The sequence below is a fragment of the Ictalurus punctatus genome, chromosome 4 (assembly GCF_001660625.3).
Source record: "Ictalurus punctatus breed USDA103 chromosome 4, Coco_2.0, whole genome shotgun sequence".
Lineage (NCBI taxonomy): Eukaryota > Metazoa > Chordata > Actinopteri > Siluriformes > Ictaluridae > Ictalurus > Ictalurus punctatus.
Genome location: NC_071284.1, coordinates 33,695,844 through 33,713,343, shown reverse-complemented (window position 1 = coordinate 33,713,343; position 17,500 = coordinate 33,695,844). Strand labels below are relative to the sequence as shown.

Here is a 17,500-nt window from a genome sequence, read left to right as displayed (position 1 = left end):
ATGAAGCAGAAATACTACTCAAGAGCTGATATTTATTTCTACGTATAATTTTGCATTGTTGGGATTATTTAATCAGCGACTAAAGACTAGAATTCTTAAGATATTTATCGATCGTTTTATTTATTTTCCATTTCGCCCCCTGGTCCTTCACACGGTAACGTTATACTAAGTGCTAAACATGTTTGCTCCTCTGCGTAAAGGGATAAACTGCAGAAATTCCTAATCGGTGTAAGGGAAGAAGAAAAAAAAAACAACAACAACAACGAGAACAACAACAACGAGGAGGATTTGTTTGACCACGGAGCGACAAAACAGCTGATCGGCTGATCTCGCAGACAGACGAGGGCACTGAAGTTTAACAGTCTGATCGAATTCTATAGCGAGAAAGAGAAAGTGCTTATGCTCAGCATGTAAACATATCCGAGAAACAGGCCAAGCTGAGGATTTCTTCCGGAAACCGAACACGAGGACGAACGAGCTCGCCGGCCGAGACCCGGACGCGGATTAAGACTAATTCATTCCTTATAAAAGACCCTCTAAAGGAGACCGAGTACAAAATCTGATACGAAGAGAAACCATTATAGACCTTGCGCTTCCTGAAGCGAGACGCTGGTAAACCAGGTTCACGTAAACGCCGTTTTTTTAAAGAGCGTCGGAGGAATAAAAACAGACAAACGATACGAAAGAGGAGACGGAGACGCGAGCGTCTATGACCAATACTGCCACCAAACCCTGAGATGGAGGCACACACATGCGAGCGCTTCTTCTTCGAAACACCGAAAAACACTGCTGACGAGGATTAATATCACGAGCGATATTGTGATTTATACGTTTCTAGGCGAGTTTATAATCGGGAGAATTACTGTGCATTGTACAGGCTGTTACTTCGTTCAACAAAAGGAAAAAGGAAAACGACTGAATAGTATCGTCAAAGAAGGTTCACAGGAAGAAGCGTACGCGATTGTGCAATAGAGATTCTCTGTGCTGACGGTCAAACCTGCGGGGGTTTATTACGTCTACATACAGACGTACATGTCGGTTAGATGGACTCGGGGTACGGGAGGGTACGGGAGTGAAGACGTGGCGGGAAGCCGCGAGCTCGCGACGCGGAGCTTGAAGCGGTGGTGAGAATAGCATGGGGGGATTTTCTGTAGATCAGGCTTCCTCGATCTCGGACGGACGCGAGCGCCCGACGTGCTGCGTGCGCCCGCTACGTCCTCCGTGTCTCGTTCTCCACGGTAACGCCGTCGCCGTGACGCCTCTAGTCGACGCCGTCGAAGCCCTGAGTGTTCTCGATGGCGATGTTCAGCTTCTCTCGGAGCTCCTCGAACGACTCGTACGGAGGCAGGTCCAGACGGTTAAAGCTGAGGCAGGAACAGAGGAAGACAACTTGTTTTAATGTAAAAGCTTTTAAATGGGGAAACTGGGTTTATGAGTAGGGACTGGGGAAACTGGGTTTATGAGTAGGGACTGGGGAAACTGGGTTTATGAGTAGGGACTGGGGAAACTGGGTTTATGAGTAGGGACTGGGGAAACTGGGTTTATGAGTAGGGACTGGGAAACTGGGTTTATGAGTAGGGACTGGGGAAACTGGGTTTATGAGTAGGGACTGGGGAAACTGGGTTTATGAGTAGGGACTGGGAAACTGGGTTTATGAGTAGGGACTGGGGAAACTGGGTTTATGAGTAGGGACTGGGGAAACTGGGTTTATGAGTAGGGACTGGGGAAACTGGGTTTATGAGTAGGGACTGGGAAACTGGGTTTATGAGTAGGGACTGGGAAACTGGGTTTATGAGTAGGGACTGGGAAACTGGGTGTATGAGTAGGGACTGGGGAAACTGGGTTTATGAGTAGGGACTGGGGAAACTGGGTTTATGAGTAGGGACTGGGAAACTGGGTTTATGAGTAGGGACTGGGGAAACTGGGTTTATGAGTAGGGACTGGGGAAACTGGGTTTATGAGTAGGGACTGGGGAAACTGGGTTTATGAGTAGGGACTGGGGAAACTGGGTTTATGAGTAGGGACTGGGAAACTGGGTTTATGAGTAGGGACTGGGAAACTGGGTTTATGAGTAGGGACTGGGGAAACTGGGTTTATGAGTAGGGACTGGGGAAACCGGTTGTATGAGTAGGGACTGGGGAAACTGGGTTTATGAGTAGGGACTGGGGAAACTGGGTTTATGAGTAGGGACTGGGGAAACTGGGTTTATGAGTAGGGACTGGGGAAACCGGTTGTATGAGTAGGGACTGGGGAAACTGGGTTTATGAGTAGGGACTGGGAAACTGGTTGTATGAGTAGGGACTGGGAAACTGGGTTTATGAGTAGGGACTGGGGAAACTGGGTTTATGAGTAGGGACTGGGAAACTGGTTGTATGAGTAGGGACTGGGAAACTGGGTTTATGAGTAGGGACTGGGGAAACTGGGTTTATGAGTAGGGACTGGGAAACTGGTTGTATGAGTAGGGACTGGGGAAACTGGGTTTATGAGTAGGGACTGGGGAAACTGGGTTTATGAGTAGGGACTGGGGAAACTGGGTTTATGAGTAGGGACTGGGGAAACTGGGTTTATGAGTAGGGACTGGGGAAACTGGGTTTATGAGTAGGGACTGGGAAACTGGGTTTATGAGTAGGGACTGGGAAACTGGGTTTATGAGTAGGGACTGGGAAACTGGGTTTATGAGTAGGGACTGGGGAAACTGGGTTTATGAGTAGGGACTGGGGAAACTGGGTTTATGAGTAGGGACTGGGAAACTGGTTGTATGAGTAGGGACTGGGGAAACCGGTTGTATGAGTAGGGACTGGGGAAACCGGTTGTATGAGTAGGGACTGGGAAACTGGGTTTATGAGTAGGGACTGGGGAAACTGGGTTTATGAGTAGGGACTGGGGAAACTGGGTTTATGAGTAGGGACTGGGGAAACTGGGTTTATGAGTAGGGACTGGGGAAACTGGGTTTATGAGTAGGGACTGGGGAAACTGGGTTTATGAGTAGGGACTGGGAAACTGGTTGTATGAGTAGGGACTGGGGAAACTGGGTTTATGAGTAGGGACTGGGGAAACTGGGTTTATGAGTAGGGACTGGGGAAACTGGGTTTATGAGTAGGGACTGGGGAAACTGGGTTTATGAGTAGGGACTGGGGAAACTGGGTTTATGAGTAGGGACTGGGGAAACTGGGTTTATGAGTAGGGACTGGGGAAACTGGGTTTATGAGTAGGGACTGGGAAACTGGGTTTATGAGTAGGGACTGGGAAACTGGTTGTATGAGTAGGGACTGGGGAAACTGGGTTTATGAGTAGGGACTGGGAAACTGGGTTTATGAGTAGGGACTGGGAAACTGGGTGTATGAGTAGGGACTGGGGAAACTGGGTTTATGAGTAGGGACTGGGGAAACTGGGTTTATGAGTAGGGACTGGGGAAACCGGTTGTATGAGTAGGGACTGGGGAAACTGGGTTTATGAGTAGGGACTGGGGAAACTGGGTTTATGAGTAGGGACTGGGGAAACCGGTTGTATGAGTAGGGACTGGGGAAACTGGGTTTATGAGTAGGGACTGGGGAAACTGGGTTTATGAGTAGGGACTGGGGAAACTGGGTTTATGAGTAGGGACTGGGAAACTGGGTTTATGAGTAGGGACTGGGGAAACTGGGTTTATGAGTAGGGACTGGGGAAACTGGGTTTATGAGTAGGGACTGGGGAAACCGGTTGTATGAGTAGGGACTGGGGAAACTGGGTTTATGAGTAGGGACTGGGGAAACTGGGTTTATGAGTAGGGACTGGGGAAACTGGGTTTATGAGTAGGGACTGGGAAACTGGGTTTATGAGTAGGGACTGGGAAACTGGGTTTATGAGTAGGGACTGGGAAACTGGGTTTATGAGTAGGGACTGGGAAACTGGGTTTATGAGTAGGGACTGGGGAAACTGGGTTTATGAGTAGGGACTGGGGAAACTGGGTTTATGAGTAGGGACTGGGGAAACTGGGTTTATGAGTAGGGACTGGGGAAACTGGGTTTATGAGTAGGGACTGGGAAACTGGGTTTATGAGTAGGGACTGGGGAAACTGGTTGTATGAGTAGGGACTGGGGAAACTGGTTGTATGAGTAGGGACTGGGGAAACTGGTTGTATGAGTAGGGACTGGGGAAACTGGGTTTATGAGTAGGGACTGGGAAACTGGGTTTATGAGTAGGGACTGGGAAACTGGGTTTATGAGTAGGGACTGGGAAACTGGGTTTATGAGTAGGGACTGGGAAACTGGGTTTATGAGTAGGGACTGGGGAAACTGGGTTTATGAGTAGGGACTGGGGAAACTGGGTTTATGAGTAGGGACTGGGGAAACTGGTTGTATGAGTAGGGACTGGGAAACTGGTTGTATGAGTAGGGACTGGGAAACTGGGTTTATGAGTAGGGACTGGGAAACTGGTTGTATGAGTAGGGACTGGGAAACTGGGTTTATGAGTAGGGACTGGGAAACTGGGTTTATGAGTAGGGACTGGGAAACTGGTTGTATGAGTAGGGACTGGGGAAACTGGTCAAGTTTGAAAGCAAAATGGATGAAGCCAAATTACAGGGCAATCCTAGAAGAAAACCTTCGAGTCTGCAAGAGACTTTAGACTTAGACCATGTACTGACCCAGGGAGGTGATCACTGACCCAGGGAGGTGATCACTGACCCAGGGAGGTGATCACTGACCCAGGGAGGTGATCACAGACCCAGGGAGGTGATCATTTATGCAACAAGTTTGTAAATAATCGATTGCTGTGTAATAAAATAAATGTTTTATAGATGTTAGACATACTGAGTGAATCAAGTGTTAAACATCTCAGTTAAGTCCATTTTAGTCGTATACGATGTGGAAAAGTTAAGGGGGGTGAATACTTATGTACGATAGTGTATGTATTACGTATGCAGACTGAAGGCTGGGAGTGACTCACCACGTGTGAGCCCGGGGCAGTTTGTCTCGGGTCCCCCACTGCTCGATGGTGAATAACTGCGGCCCGTTGGACCCTATTCATCCCCGAAAAACACAACGACGTTCAGCATGAAACTTTCACACGCACCACATGCTTTCACTCCTGCACTGAACGCCAGACAAGCGGTTTTTAATTTTTAAGTGATGAAGGGGGCGGGGCTAACCATAGAGCTCTGCAAAACCGTTCATCGGCACGCGAGACGTCCCCGTCACAAACTGCAGCAACCGGATTCGCTTCTCAGCATCCATCAGCAGCACAGCCTGAGAGAGAGAGAGAGGAGAGAGAGAGGGAGAGAGAGAGAGAGAGAGTGAGAGTGAGAGAGAGGGAGACAGAGAGAGAGGGAGAGAGAGAGAGAGAGAGAGAGAGAGAGAGAGAGTGTGAGAGTGAGAGAGAGAGAGAGTGAGTGAGAGTGAGAGAGTGAGAGTGAGAGAGGGAGAGAGAGAGAGAGTGAGAGAGAGAGAGAGAGAGAGAGAGAGAGAGAGTGTGAGAGTGAGAGAGAGTGAGTGAGAGTGAGAGAGTGAGAGTGAGAGAGGGAGAGAGAGAGAGAGTGAGAGAGAGAGAGAGAGAGTGTGAGAGTGAGAGAGAGAGAGGGAGAGAGAGAGTGTGAGAGTGAGTGTGAGAGAGAGAGAGAGAGTGAGAGAGAGAGTGAGAGAGAGAGAGAGAGAGAGAGAGAGTGAGAGAGGGAGAGAGAGAGAGAGAGAGAGAGAGAGAGAGAGAGAGAGAGAGAGAGAGAGAGAGAGAGAGAGTGAGTGAGTGAGAGAGGGAGAGAGAGAGAGATTGCTTCTGATGTAGCAGGCTGTCAAATCAGTTCTGCTGATTGGAATATTAGGACACAGGTCTAAGATCAGTCTTATCAGCTAGTTCAGCCTGTACGTGAGATTTTATTATCATTATTATTATTATTATTATTATTATTTATTATTAATTGTTTTTCATTGAAACTTTGCCAGATGTTTAAGATAAAATGTAACCTCACCGTCAGGCAAACGTTTAATATTTACACTGCACAAAACCACCAACCCAAAGTCTAACCCGTCAGTACGGTGAAGTCCCGCTGAGAGACGGGCTTTCATCAGAACCAGTGACCCGCGCTCACCTTCCAGAACCACTGGATGACGGGCTGGTTCGGCCCGTAGCCGTTCTTATACTTGGTGTTTTCCCTCCAGTCGTTGACGTCCACGTCCCCCAAACCGCACATCAGCAGCTGAGCGCAAAACAAGCGTCAGGGCAGGAAATGACGCACAGAAACACGTGGATGTCTAAAGACAAACGTACGCGTCTCCACGACGACGGTCACGTTTGGATGTAAATGAAAGCTCACCTCCAGCTCGTTCTCGTCGAAGATCTTGATCAGGTCCTGCGGGATGAGCTCGTAGAAGCCCTGAGAGGAAATCAGATGCTACGTCAACGTAAAGCCACTGGAAGAGGTACAATGATCTCCATCGGGCCTGTCAGAACACCACGCAGTGATCCGGACGCAGGGCGCAGGGCACAGGACACGCGTCACACACACACGTGCTCACATACTCTACAGAGTCACGTCGCTTTTACACTCCGTTCACAAATACTTTATATAAAAAAAAAATAAAAAAAAAACCACAACAACGTATATTATTATTATTATTATTATTATTATTATTATTATTATATTTAATATCCAGGACTCGAGTCATTCCCTCGCCAGCCTCACTCTCTCGCCAAAACCCCCAAGTTACATCTCTGACACTGGAGACTCCTTCCATAACTGTAAACCCCTCATTAATCTTACAGCAAGCTATCGGAACGAGCGCATTAATATAACGCCGTGACGTGCAGCTGCGCGACCGTCAGGGCTGCCGAGATAGAAAAATGCACCGACGCCTTCTGACCAATCACGAGCCGGAATCCGGCAGCGCTGCGGTGTAAAGCGGGTTCCATGTCAGGACGTTTCTAACGTCAGAGCTGCGGGCGGACGTCGCGGAACGTAACCGTGACGATAAAAACACATAACGGTTCCGGCTCGGTCCGGCGTCTTTGACGTCGAGATACGAGAAGAAAACGAAGACGGGTAGCCACGGGGACGGTCCCGATACGAGTACACGACGGGCAGTCGTCGAATGAGACGTCCGTACTTACCTCCTTGAAGGCGGACATTTGCTTCTGGACCCGGTTCACAAATCTCCACTGCATCACGAGGCTACGAAACAGAACACGGGGCATTAAACACGTCGCAGTGCTCTAGATGTCACATGACCGCGTCACACGTAAAAACCTGCTTCTGGGAGCTTACTGGATGTACTCTTTCTTGTTGGAGTCGGTGACGACGACGTCGGCGCCACCTGGTGTTAACTCGTGCTGGTGCGTCTACGGGAAAGAAAACCAGAGGAATTAGATACAAGGTCACGCTGAGGATAACTCCGCAGTGTGTAAGATATCCAACACTCTCCGACGTGTGCTTCAAGAGCTGATCTTTACAGCCGAGCGTCTGCGCTCGACGTCGACGCGTACGATCCTTTACAGACCTGACAGACGCGCTTTCAATATTTACTGCGCTAATCCGAAACCGGAGGGAGATCACCTGTCCAAAGAGCTCCTCGTCGATGGTGAAGCGGAGGTCCAGGTCAGTGGGGTCGTTCTCCAGGATCCATTTCAGAGAGTTAAAGTACTCGCTGTCCTGGGGTGGCACACACACACACACACACACACACTTAAGCAATGACTGTGAAATAATCTGGCACACTAGGTGCATACCAACAACAGTTAGATATATACACGTTTATACTCTATAAAAACAAAACGCGTTAACTTGCTAAACATTTGAATAAGACGGAGGATTATAATTACGCCCCTCACCACAGATTCGATGTCCTGTAACGTGATCGGCTTCTGCAGCATCATCTTGTAGAACGGTCGAATGAAGAACGCTGTGGAGGAGGAACACGGAAGAAATACGTTTCATAAACACAGCAGGGACAAGTTCGTTCCTGTTCTCACTTACATCATACGGAGAATCGTCTGTGAATCCTGACCATCACACGCACGCGCACGCCGGTCAAAAGTTTGTGGACGCTCGGCCGTGACGTTTCTCGCGATCGTCAAAAAGCTTCTGATCTGAAGGCGTGCGATTAGACGTGTGAAATCGGCGCCGTAGACAATAATATCATCGTCGTCGTGCCGACGTGCTCGTTTCTTCCGTTAGAAAGAAAACGGACGTTTTATTTACAAAGAAATCTTCATTTAAACGGACGACTCGGAGCGAAATGTTCCCGAAAAGCAGGGGATGAGAGTCCGGCGTCGGTGTGAGCTCCTTTAATCCGGTTTAAAAATCATCTCGGGGAAATTCCTCAAGACATCGGGAGAGAAAACGCCGAGAATACGTTTCTGGAAACTTCTAGGTGGAAATAGCGTCTACGCTGAAGATGATGAAATATTCAATTATTTAGATTTGTTTTGGATTTCTTTTTTTTGATCATAATTCCCATAGCTCCGTTTGTGTTACTCCGGAGTTTTGGTCACTTTATTATTGAAAAACTGAAAATAAAGAATGGGTGTGTGTACACTTTTGACCGGTAGTGTGTGTGTTGGCAGAAATGAAAAATGCCCACGTTTAGAGAACGGGTCGGGTAAGGAATGGCGAGGTGACCATGCGTACCGTCCAGCAGCTTGCCGTGGTAGACGGCCATCCCCGCCACACGCCCGATGAATTTGAAGTAGGAGAAATGATCCTCGTTGCAGAGGCCCGAGTTTGGGTTGATCTGCAGCGTGAAGTTGTCCCTGTAAAGACAGCACGCCGCGGTTAAATGTTTACACCGGCGCGTCACGTCTTTACTGCGAGGATCACGACATCGAGTGCGTTTCGTTTCAATATCCGGAATCATCACTTACAGAGCAGAGTACTCAAACAGCCCGTAATAAGGGTTGAACATCTCCTTGGAGATGAGAAAGAACCACTCTCTGGCCACGCCCCCGTAGTCCAGCCCCCTCTCCCCTGCAAACTCCACCCAGAGGCGGGCCTTGAGGAGGTCGGGTCGCTTGACGGACAGGATGCGGCGGTATGAGTCCTCCAGAAGAGCGTTCCGTCTCACGGACATCTCGAAACGATTCGGGATGTCTCCCTGTGGGGGGGGGGGCGGGGGGGGGGGGGGGGGACAGAGAGACAGAGAGAGACAGAGAGAGAGAGAGAGAGAGAGAGAGAGAAAAGATAAACAGAGATGGGGGAAGAGAAAGAGAGAGATACAGAGAGATGAAGGACAGAGAGAGACAGAAAAGATAAACAGAGTGAGAGAGAGAGAGAGAGAGAGAGAGAGAGAGAGAGAGAGAGAGAGAGAGAAAGAGAGAGAGAGAGAGAGAAGATAAACAGAGATGGGGAAGAGAAAGAGAGAGATACAGAGAGATGAAGGACAGAGAGAGACAGAAAAGATAAACAGAGTGAGAGAGAGAGAGAGAAAGAGAGGGAGAGAGAGAGAGAGAGAGAGAGAGAGAAAGAGAGGGAGAGAGAGAGAGAAAGAGAGAGAGACAGAGAGAGAGAGGGAGAGAGAAAAAGAGGGAGAGAGAGAGAGAAAGAGGGAAGGAGAGAGAGAGAGAAAGAGAGAGGGGGGGAGAAGAGAAAGAGAGAGAGAAAAGTTTAACAGAGGGGGGAAGACAGAGAGACAGAAAAGATAAACACAAGGAGAGGCAGACAGAGAGAGGGGAAGAGAAAGAGAGAGAGAGAGACAGAAAGAGATGAAGAAGAACAGAGAGACAGACAGAGAGAGAGAGATGAAGGACAAACAGCATCAGAAAAGATAAACAAAAAACAAGAGAGAGGAAGAGAGAGACAGAAAGAGACAGAAAGAGAGAGCGCAAGAGAGAGAGACAGAGAGAGAGCAAGAGACACAGAGACAGCAAGAGAGAGAGCGCAAGAGAGACAGAAAGAGCGTGAGAGTGAGAGACAGAGAGAGAAAGTAAAAGAGAGAGAGTGAGAGTGAGAGTGAGAGAGATAGAGAGATGAAATACAGGAATGAAAGAAAGGTGGTGTAATCTACAGCAATAAGCAGTAACACTGAAGCAGTCTTACTGGCTTCTTCAGCTTCTTGCGGAAATACTCGTACTTCTGCTTGTAGTCTCTGGAGTAAGGCACAGCCTGAAACACACACACACACACACACACACACACACACACACACACACACACGTCACACTAAAACTCCTCCCTCAGCTACTCTCAGATTACACAGAAATAACACATAAACTGCAGCAGGTCATGTTACCATAGAAACCACAAAGAAGCGTAAACGTCTCGGTCCTGAAAACATAACGTCAACTCTACCTCGAACTGTTCCACTGACACTGGAGACTCCTTCCATACACACTCACACACACACACACACACACACACACACACACACACACACACGAGCGGTACTTACTGGTCCGGTAATGGCGGAGTTCTGCAGTCTGGGATCTTCCCACTGTGTGGTCTTCGTGTCTGTAGAAGAGACATTTCCCTTCATTATATCTCAGTTCTACACACACTTTCCCATGCTGAATATGTGTGTGTGTGTGTGTGTGTGTGTGTGTTTACTGTGATCGATATAGAAGATCCTTCCGTCACTGTGAACCCTCTCCTCCCAGCCAGGCTACGAAAGCAAGCGCACACACACACACACACACACACACACACACACACACACACACACACACACACACGTGCTCGTTCGCCGACAGCTTCATACACAAGGTGTAAAACTTTTAAGGTTTAAAATTTGATCAGAATTTCCTCACGTAAGTCAAACCCTTGCCCTTACCGGCAGCGGGCCGAGGTCGTTGGGGTCGAGAGAGGCTTGTTTCCTCATGTGAACAGGAATCCTCAACCTGGGGTCTTCCTGTTTGGACACAGGAAATGGTGAATCAGAAACAGGAAGTGGTGTTCTGATCCAACTCCACCTTTAATAATTACCTGGTTAACTCTTAACATCCCTGAAGGTCAGACTCGTGAAGGATTACAGCGGGATATCATCCAGTGAGTCTCTCACACACACACACGCACACACACACACACACACACACACACACACACACACACTCACCCACGTAGTGCTCTTGGTGTTGTGGTCGATGAAGAACGGCCGTCCGTTCGGAGCGACCCGGACCTCCCAGCCCGGGAGCATGGAGCCAGCGAAGTCGAAGGTGTGCGATTGCTGCGGGCCGGGCGAGTGCAGGGGCGAGGCTTGGGGCGAGGCTTGGGGCGGTGCGTACACCGTGGGGCTCGGAGAGCGACCACACGCTCCGCCCGCCGCAGACGAGGAGGATCCGTCAGTGGGCTGGATCAACTGCGAGAATTACGACAAAACAAACGGTTATAATAGCAGCTCCGTTATTACAGCGAGATCTACACGCGCTACCGGTACTCCGGGCACGTCCGACACCCAGCAACCACTTTATTCTGATTTATTTATTTATTTATACATCTGTTTATGATTAAGTATTTTATTTTGTACATTTCCTTGCACAGATACAAAACTTGTATGAGAGCAGTGTACTGAACAAGATACAGTGTGCATCACAATATACAGGTTTGCAAACAAACTACAGGAAAAACATCCCACCATCCATCCATCCATCCATCCAGCTATCCATCCATCCACACATCCATCCATCCATTCAGCTATCCATCCATCCATTCAGCTATCCATCCATCCATCCATCCATCCATTCAGCTATCCATCCATCCATCCATCCATCCATTCAGCTATCCATCCATCCATCCATCCATTCAGCTATCCATCCATCCATCCATCCATTCAGCTATCCATCCATCCATCCATCCATCCATTCAGCTATCCATCCATCCATCCATCCATTCAGCTATCCATCCATCCATCCATCCACACATCCATCCATCCATCCATCCATTCAGCTATCCATCCATCCATCCATCCATCCATCCATCCAGCTATCCATCCATCCATCCATCCATTCAGCTATCCACACATCCATCCATCCATTCAGCTATCCATCCATCCATCCATCCATCCATTCAGCTATCCATCCATCCATCCATCCATTCAGCTATCCATCCATCCATCCATCCACACATCCATCCATCCATCCATCCATCCATCCATCCATTCAGCTATCCATCCATCCATCCATCCACACATCCATCCATCCATCCATCCATCCATCCATCCATCCATCCATCCATCCATCCATTCAGCTATCCATCCATCCATCCATCCATCCAGCTATCCATCCATCCATCCATCCATTCAGCTATCCACACATCCATCCATCCACACATCCATCCATCCATCCACACATCCATCCATCCATTCAGCTATCCATCCATCCATTCAGCTATCCATCCATCCATCCATTCAGCTATCCATCCATCCATCCATCCATCCACACATCCATCCATCCATCCATCCATCCATTCAGCTATCCATCCATCCATCCATCCATCCATCCATCCACACATCCATCCATCCATCCATCCATTCAGCTATCCATCCATCCATCCATCCATCCATCCATCCATCCATCCACACATCCATCCATCCATTCAGCTATCCATCCATCCATCCATCCATCCATTCAGCTATCCATCCATCCATCCATTCAGCTATCCATCCATCCATCCATCCACACATCCATCCATCCAGCTATCCATTCATCCATCCATCCATCCATTCAGCTATCCATCCATCCATCCATCCACACATCCATCCATCCATCCAGCTATCCATCCATCCATTCAGCTATCCATCCATCCACACATCCATCCAGCTATCCATCCATCCATTCAGCTATCCATCCATCCATCCATCCATCCAGCTATCCATCCATCCATCCAGCTATCCATCCATCCATTCAGCTATCCATCCATCCATCCATCCATCCACACATCCATCCATCCATTCAGCTATCCATCCACACATCCACCCAGCTATCCATCCATCCAGCCACACATCCATCCATCCATCCAGCCATCCCTCCATCTATCCATCCCTCCATCCATCCATTAATCCCTCCATCCATCCATCAACCCATCCAACCATCCATCCATCCATCCACACATCCATCAATCCATCAACCCACCCACCCATCCATCCAGCCATCCCTCCATCCATCCATCAACCCTTCCAACCATCCACACATCCATCCATCCATCAATCCACCCACCCATCCATCCAGTCATCCCTCCATCTATCCAATCCTCCATCCATCCATCCATCAATCCATCCATCAACCCATCCAACCATCCACACATCCATCCATCCCTCCATCAACACATCCATCCATCAACCCATCCAACCATCCACACATCTATCCATCCATCCATTTTCCGTACTGCTTATCCTACACAGGGAGCCTGGAGCTTATCCCAGGGGACTCGGGGCACAAGGCGGGGGACACCCTGGACGGGGTGCCGATCCATCGCAGGGCGCAATCGTGCACAAATTCGCACACTACGGACAATTTAGAGCGAGGCACTAAGCCACCGTGCCCCCTGCAGGAAAAACAGTACTACTGCAAACGTAAAAAGATTCAAATAAATACAAGCATTTAAGCACGAAACTGAAAACTCGAGTACGTGTTTGCAAACATGAGTGACATCTACATGTGCAAATCTGTCCTGTGATGTCATTTATCATGATATCAATACTATATCCACGTACCGCCCAGTCCTAGTGCGCGCACGTGTGTGTGTGTGTGTGTGTGTGTGTGTGTGTGTGTGTGTGTGTGAGACCTGGACAAGTGGCCGGGTCCAGGTGGAGATTCTGCTCTTGTGGTTGATGTAATAAACTCGACCCTTACTGTCCTGCTTCTCCTCCCAGCCAGGGGGCAAACCCGGGGTCGTGGGCAACATCTATATATATATAATATATATAGATATATAAACACTATGTACCAAAGTGTTTTATTCCTCTTACACCACAGCAATTTGCCACCGATTTCACTTTATTATTCAATGAAACAACAAACCCGTCGCACCCCATTAACTTTAGTGGCAGTATGAGTAAAAGCTGTATTGTAAACTTGAAGCGACGTGAAAGTCGTCTCACCACAGGATGAACCGGACGTTCCTCTACAGTCAGCAACGGTGCGCTCCCTCTCCGACTCCCGTGACCCTACACACACACACACACACACACACACACACACGTAGAGAGAGAAGCATGAGGGGAAATCACGAAGGATGTACAAGCCAGTCGTCATGAGTCAGTTTATTCCTGTATGTGTGTATGTGTGTGTGTGTGTGTGTGTGTGTGTGTGTGTGTGTGTGTGTGTAGGTTTGATATTTATTCTATTGTTTTTGGCCAACCGTCCAGTTTGTATACTGGGTTTGTACTGGTGTTTCCTTTCCAAAATTTTTTAAGTGAGTTGGGTTCGAGAAAGGAGAAATATTATTATTATTATTATTATTATTAGTATTAGTGTGTACGTGTGTGTGTACTAACTGTGACAGAGGTGCGGTTCTCGTTGCCCGTCTGTAACCTGCAGAACTCCTCAGTGAAAGCCGTGTAATCCAGCGGTGAATGAGGAGGAGGGGGAGAGAGCTGATTCTGACTGCTGTACAGAGTGCCCTCGTCCTCAGTAATGATCTCCCAACTCTGCGCACACACACACACACACCCCAACTTTACTCATTATATACAGCCAATACATGCTTGAGATGAGATTCAGCATGCGCCGACTGTGGATAAACACGTGCGTGTGCGTACCTCGGGAGACTCCCTGCGATCGTTGTTCTCATCGTGGTCAGAGATCTGTCTGCGCGTGATGAAAGGAAGTTGTACGTGCGTGCTCTGCGTCAGCTCCGCCTCCCTCTGCACGTCCCTAAAAGGACACACACGCGTTTGCATTCACTTCCTTTTCTTCCGTGCAGTAATCTACGGTCACGCTTTTCCCTACTCTGCGACAGTAAAGCATCGACAGTGACCCTGGTGTAAGGACATACTCCACCTGCAGGGGGCAGCGTTACACCGCGAGTGCATTTTAAACCTTCCGCACACCGGGGTCGTTTATTACCGGTTTATTAGAAACACAAACCACACACACACATGTGCACTCGGTGGCACCTTCGCATTAGTACGGGGCGCCAATACATTCTACAGCGCAACAGTCGGTAATTGAAGTAAAATATTTCACTCTCTCGGGGGGGACAAAAAGGGGACTAAACTACACTTTTCCTTGTCACTGGAATGGTAACATCAAGCGTACCTTTAAACTAGAAAAGGTCCGTGAAGCGTACCGTTAAAAGTTCCTTAAATCCGATTTCAACGTAAATATATCAATATTTCAAGATGGAGGAAGCGAATAAAGGTGTAAAAGACGTACGTTTTATTAAAAGCAAGGAAAGGTACCCTTTAGTACTGTTTCAGAAGCATGTTGCTGTAATGTGGTCTTACTGGATTGTGGGTCTGTGCCACTGTGTGGTGCGGTTCTCGTGGTTGACGTAGTAGGTTCTGCCGAGGTTGTCCTGCCTCTCCTCCCAGCCAGGGGGCAGCGGGGGCAGCTGGTGAGGTTGGCACGGCCCGCACACATCCTGACTCTCCAGGAACTCCCAGCCGGGCTGCGACACAAAACATCGACCAGTCACTTACACGCCCGGACGCACCCGTTTAACCGCGTGACGTACTGTCCGGCTCAGAAGTATTTGGACACCGCCCACAACAGATTCGAAACGAAGCGCAGACTTCCGGGTTTAATTCAAACTTCGGAGTTTCAGCTCTGAATGAAAGTTTACACTGCGGTCACGTCTCGACTCTGTGGGTTCAAACCCGTCGCCGTGGCGTACGCAGGCGAAACGACATTCATGTCATGAAGTGTGAATATTATGGGCTGTAGCATAGCGTTTCTTATACACATATATATGTAAACATATTTTTAAATAGATAAATGTTGCATGTCAAGCTGTCAAGTCTTCATCTTGTTTTCGGTTCATCCCAAAAAAGAGCTGATTCTAGTCCTCGGAATCGAAGAGTCGACTTTGGAGTCGACTCCATGGACCGAAAATGATTCGCCTCGTGCGCACGCAAATGAATTTTGGTGAAATTGGTGCTAACGGCGCTCGAGCGTGATACGAGTCTAGCGAGAGCTATTTCTATGGCAGGACAGGTGACATGTTGCCAGCTCTGTGACTGCGTGGTCAGCCGTGCAGATTTCAGACTGGGTGAAGAGTAGAAGGGCAGCGGGGTCGAGTGGATCCTCCCCTGAGGCCACAGAGCAAATATAACTCCAGACTCACAGGAGTGGTGAGCGGAGCTTCGAACAGAACACAGGAGTCACTGTACAACCAACAAGCTCGCTTTCTCTCTCTCTTTCTCTCTCTCTCTCTCTCCCTCACTCTTTCTCTCTCTCTCTCTCTTTGTCTATATCTCTCTCTCTCTTTGTCTATATCTCTCTCTCTCTCTCTCTCTTTGTCTATATCTCTCTCTCTCTCTTTGTCTATCTCTCTCTCTCTCTCTCGGTCTATCTCTCTCTCTCTCACTCTTTGTCTCTAGATCTCTCTCTCTATCTCCCTCTCTCTCTGTCTGTCTGTCTGTCTGTCTGTCTGTCTCTCTCTATCTCCCTCTCTCTCTGTCTGTCTGTCTCTCTCTATGTCCCTCTCTGTCTGTCTCTCTCTCTATGTCCCTCTCTGTCTGTCTCTCTCTATCTCCCCCTCTGTCTGTCTCTCTCTATGTCCCTCTCTGTCTGTCTCTCTCCATCTCCCTCTCTCTCTCCGTCTGTCTGTCTCTCTCCATGTCCCTCTCTGTCTGTCTCTCTCTATCTCCCTCTCTCTCTCTGTCTGTCTGTCTGTCTCTCTCTATGTCCCTCTCTGTCTGTCTCTCTCTATCTCCCTCTCTGTCTGTCTCTCTATCTCCCTCTCTGTCTGTCTCTCTATCTCCCTCTCTGTCTGTCTGTCTCTCTCTATGTCCCTCTCTCTATGTCCCTCTCTATGTCCCTCTCTGTCTGTCTCTCTCCATCTCCCTCTCTCTCTCCGTCTGTCTGTCTCTCTCCATGTCCCTCTCTGTCTGTCTGTCTCTCTCTCTCTATCTCCCTCTCTCTGTCTGTCTGTCTGTCTGTCTCTCTCTATGTCCCTCTCTGTCTGTCTCTCTCTATCTCCCTCTCTGTCTGTCTCTCTATCTCCCTCTCTGTCTGTCTCTCTATCTCCCTCTCTGTCTGTCTGTCTCTCTCTATGTCCCTCTCTGTCTGTCTGTCTCTCTCTATGTCCCTCTCTGTCTGTCTCTCTCTATCTCCCTCTCTGTCTGTCTCTCTCTATCTCCCTCTCTATCTCTGTCTGTCTGTCTCTCTCTATGTCCCTCTCTGTCTGTCTCTCTCTATGTCCCTCTCTGTCTGTCTCTCTCTATCTCCCTCTCTCTCTCACTGTCTCTATCCCCCTCTCTCTGTCTCCCCCTCACTTTGTCTCTATCTCTCTCTCTCTGTCTGTCTGTCTCTCTCTCTATCTCCCTCTCTCTCCCTCTCTGTCTCTCTCTATCTCCCTCTCTGTCTGTCTCTCTCTCTCTCCATATCTCCCTCTGTCTCTATCTATCTCTCTGTCTCTATATCTCCCTGTCTCTCTCTCTCT

At 48.7% G+C, this 17,500-nt stretch overlaps 1 protein-coding gene across 4 annotated transcripts in view; it reads right to left on the bottom strand.

The window, feature by feature from the left end:
* The window catches only part of nedd4a (NEDD4 E3 ubiquitin protein ligase a), a 45,868-nt gene that overhangs the window by 741 nt on the left and 27,627 nt on the right, over positions 1–17,500 (bottom strand). For 3 of the 4 annotated variants that reach the window (XM_053678194.1, XM_053678195.1, XM_053678192.1), the window contains 21 exons: positions 15,342–15,505; positions 14,655–14,769; positions 14,391–14,543; positions 13,995–14,060; positions 13,679–13,798; positions 11,013–11,255; positions 10,731–10,808; positions 10,508–10,562; positions 10,353–10,411; positions 10,001–10,066; positions 8,830–9,059; positions 8,597–8,718; positions 7,798–7,868; positions 7,523–7,618; positions 7,235–7,308; positions 7,081–7,141; positions 6,287–6,346; positions 6,062–6,169; positions 5,129–5,225; positions 4,927–4,999; positions 1–1,364 (listed from right to left, as the gene is read on the bottom strand). The exon at positions 1–1,364 is cut by the window's left edge and continues 741 nt beyond it. In XM_053678194.1, the coding sequence (XP_053534169.1) occupies positions 1,262–1,364; positions 4,927–4,999; positions 5,129–5,225; positions 6,062–6,169; positions 6,287–6,346; positions 7,081–7,141; positions 7,235–7,308; positions 7,523–7,618; positions 7,798–7,868; positions 8,597–8,718; positions 8,830–9,059; positions 10,001–10,066; positions 10,353–10,411; positions 10,508–10,562; positions 10,731–10,808; positions 11,013–11,255; positions 13,679–13,798; positions 13,995–14,060; positions 14,391–14,543; positions 14,655–14,769; positions 15,342–15,505 (2,214 nt within the window). In that variant the 3' untranslated portion in view covers positions 1–1,261. The remainder of the gene's footprint in view (positions 1,365–4,926; positions 5,000–5,128; positions 5,226–6,061; positions 6,170–6,286; positions 6,347–7,080; positions 7,142–7,234; positions 7,309–7,522; positions 7,619–7,797; positions 7,869–8,596; positions 8,719–8,829; positions 9,060–10,000; positions 10,067–10,352; positions 10,412–10,507; positions 10,563–10,730; positions 10,809–11,012; positions 11,256–13,678; positions 13,799–13,994; positions 14,061–14,390; positions 14,544–14,654; positions 14,770–15,341; positions 15,506–17,500) is intronic. The other variant, XM_053678193.1, reaches the window with a different exon arrangement.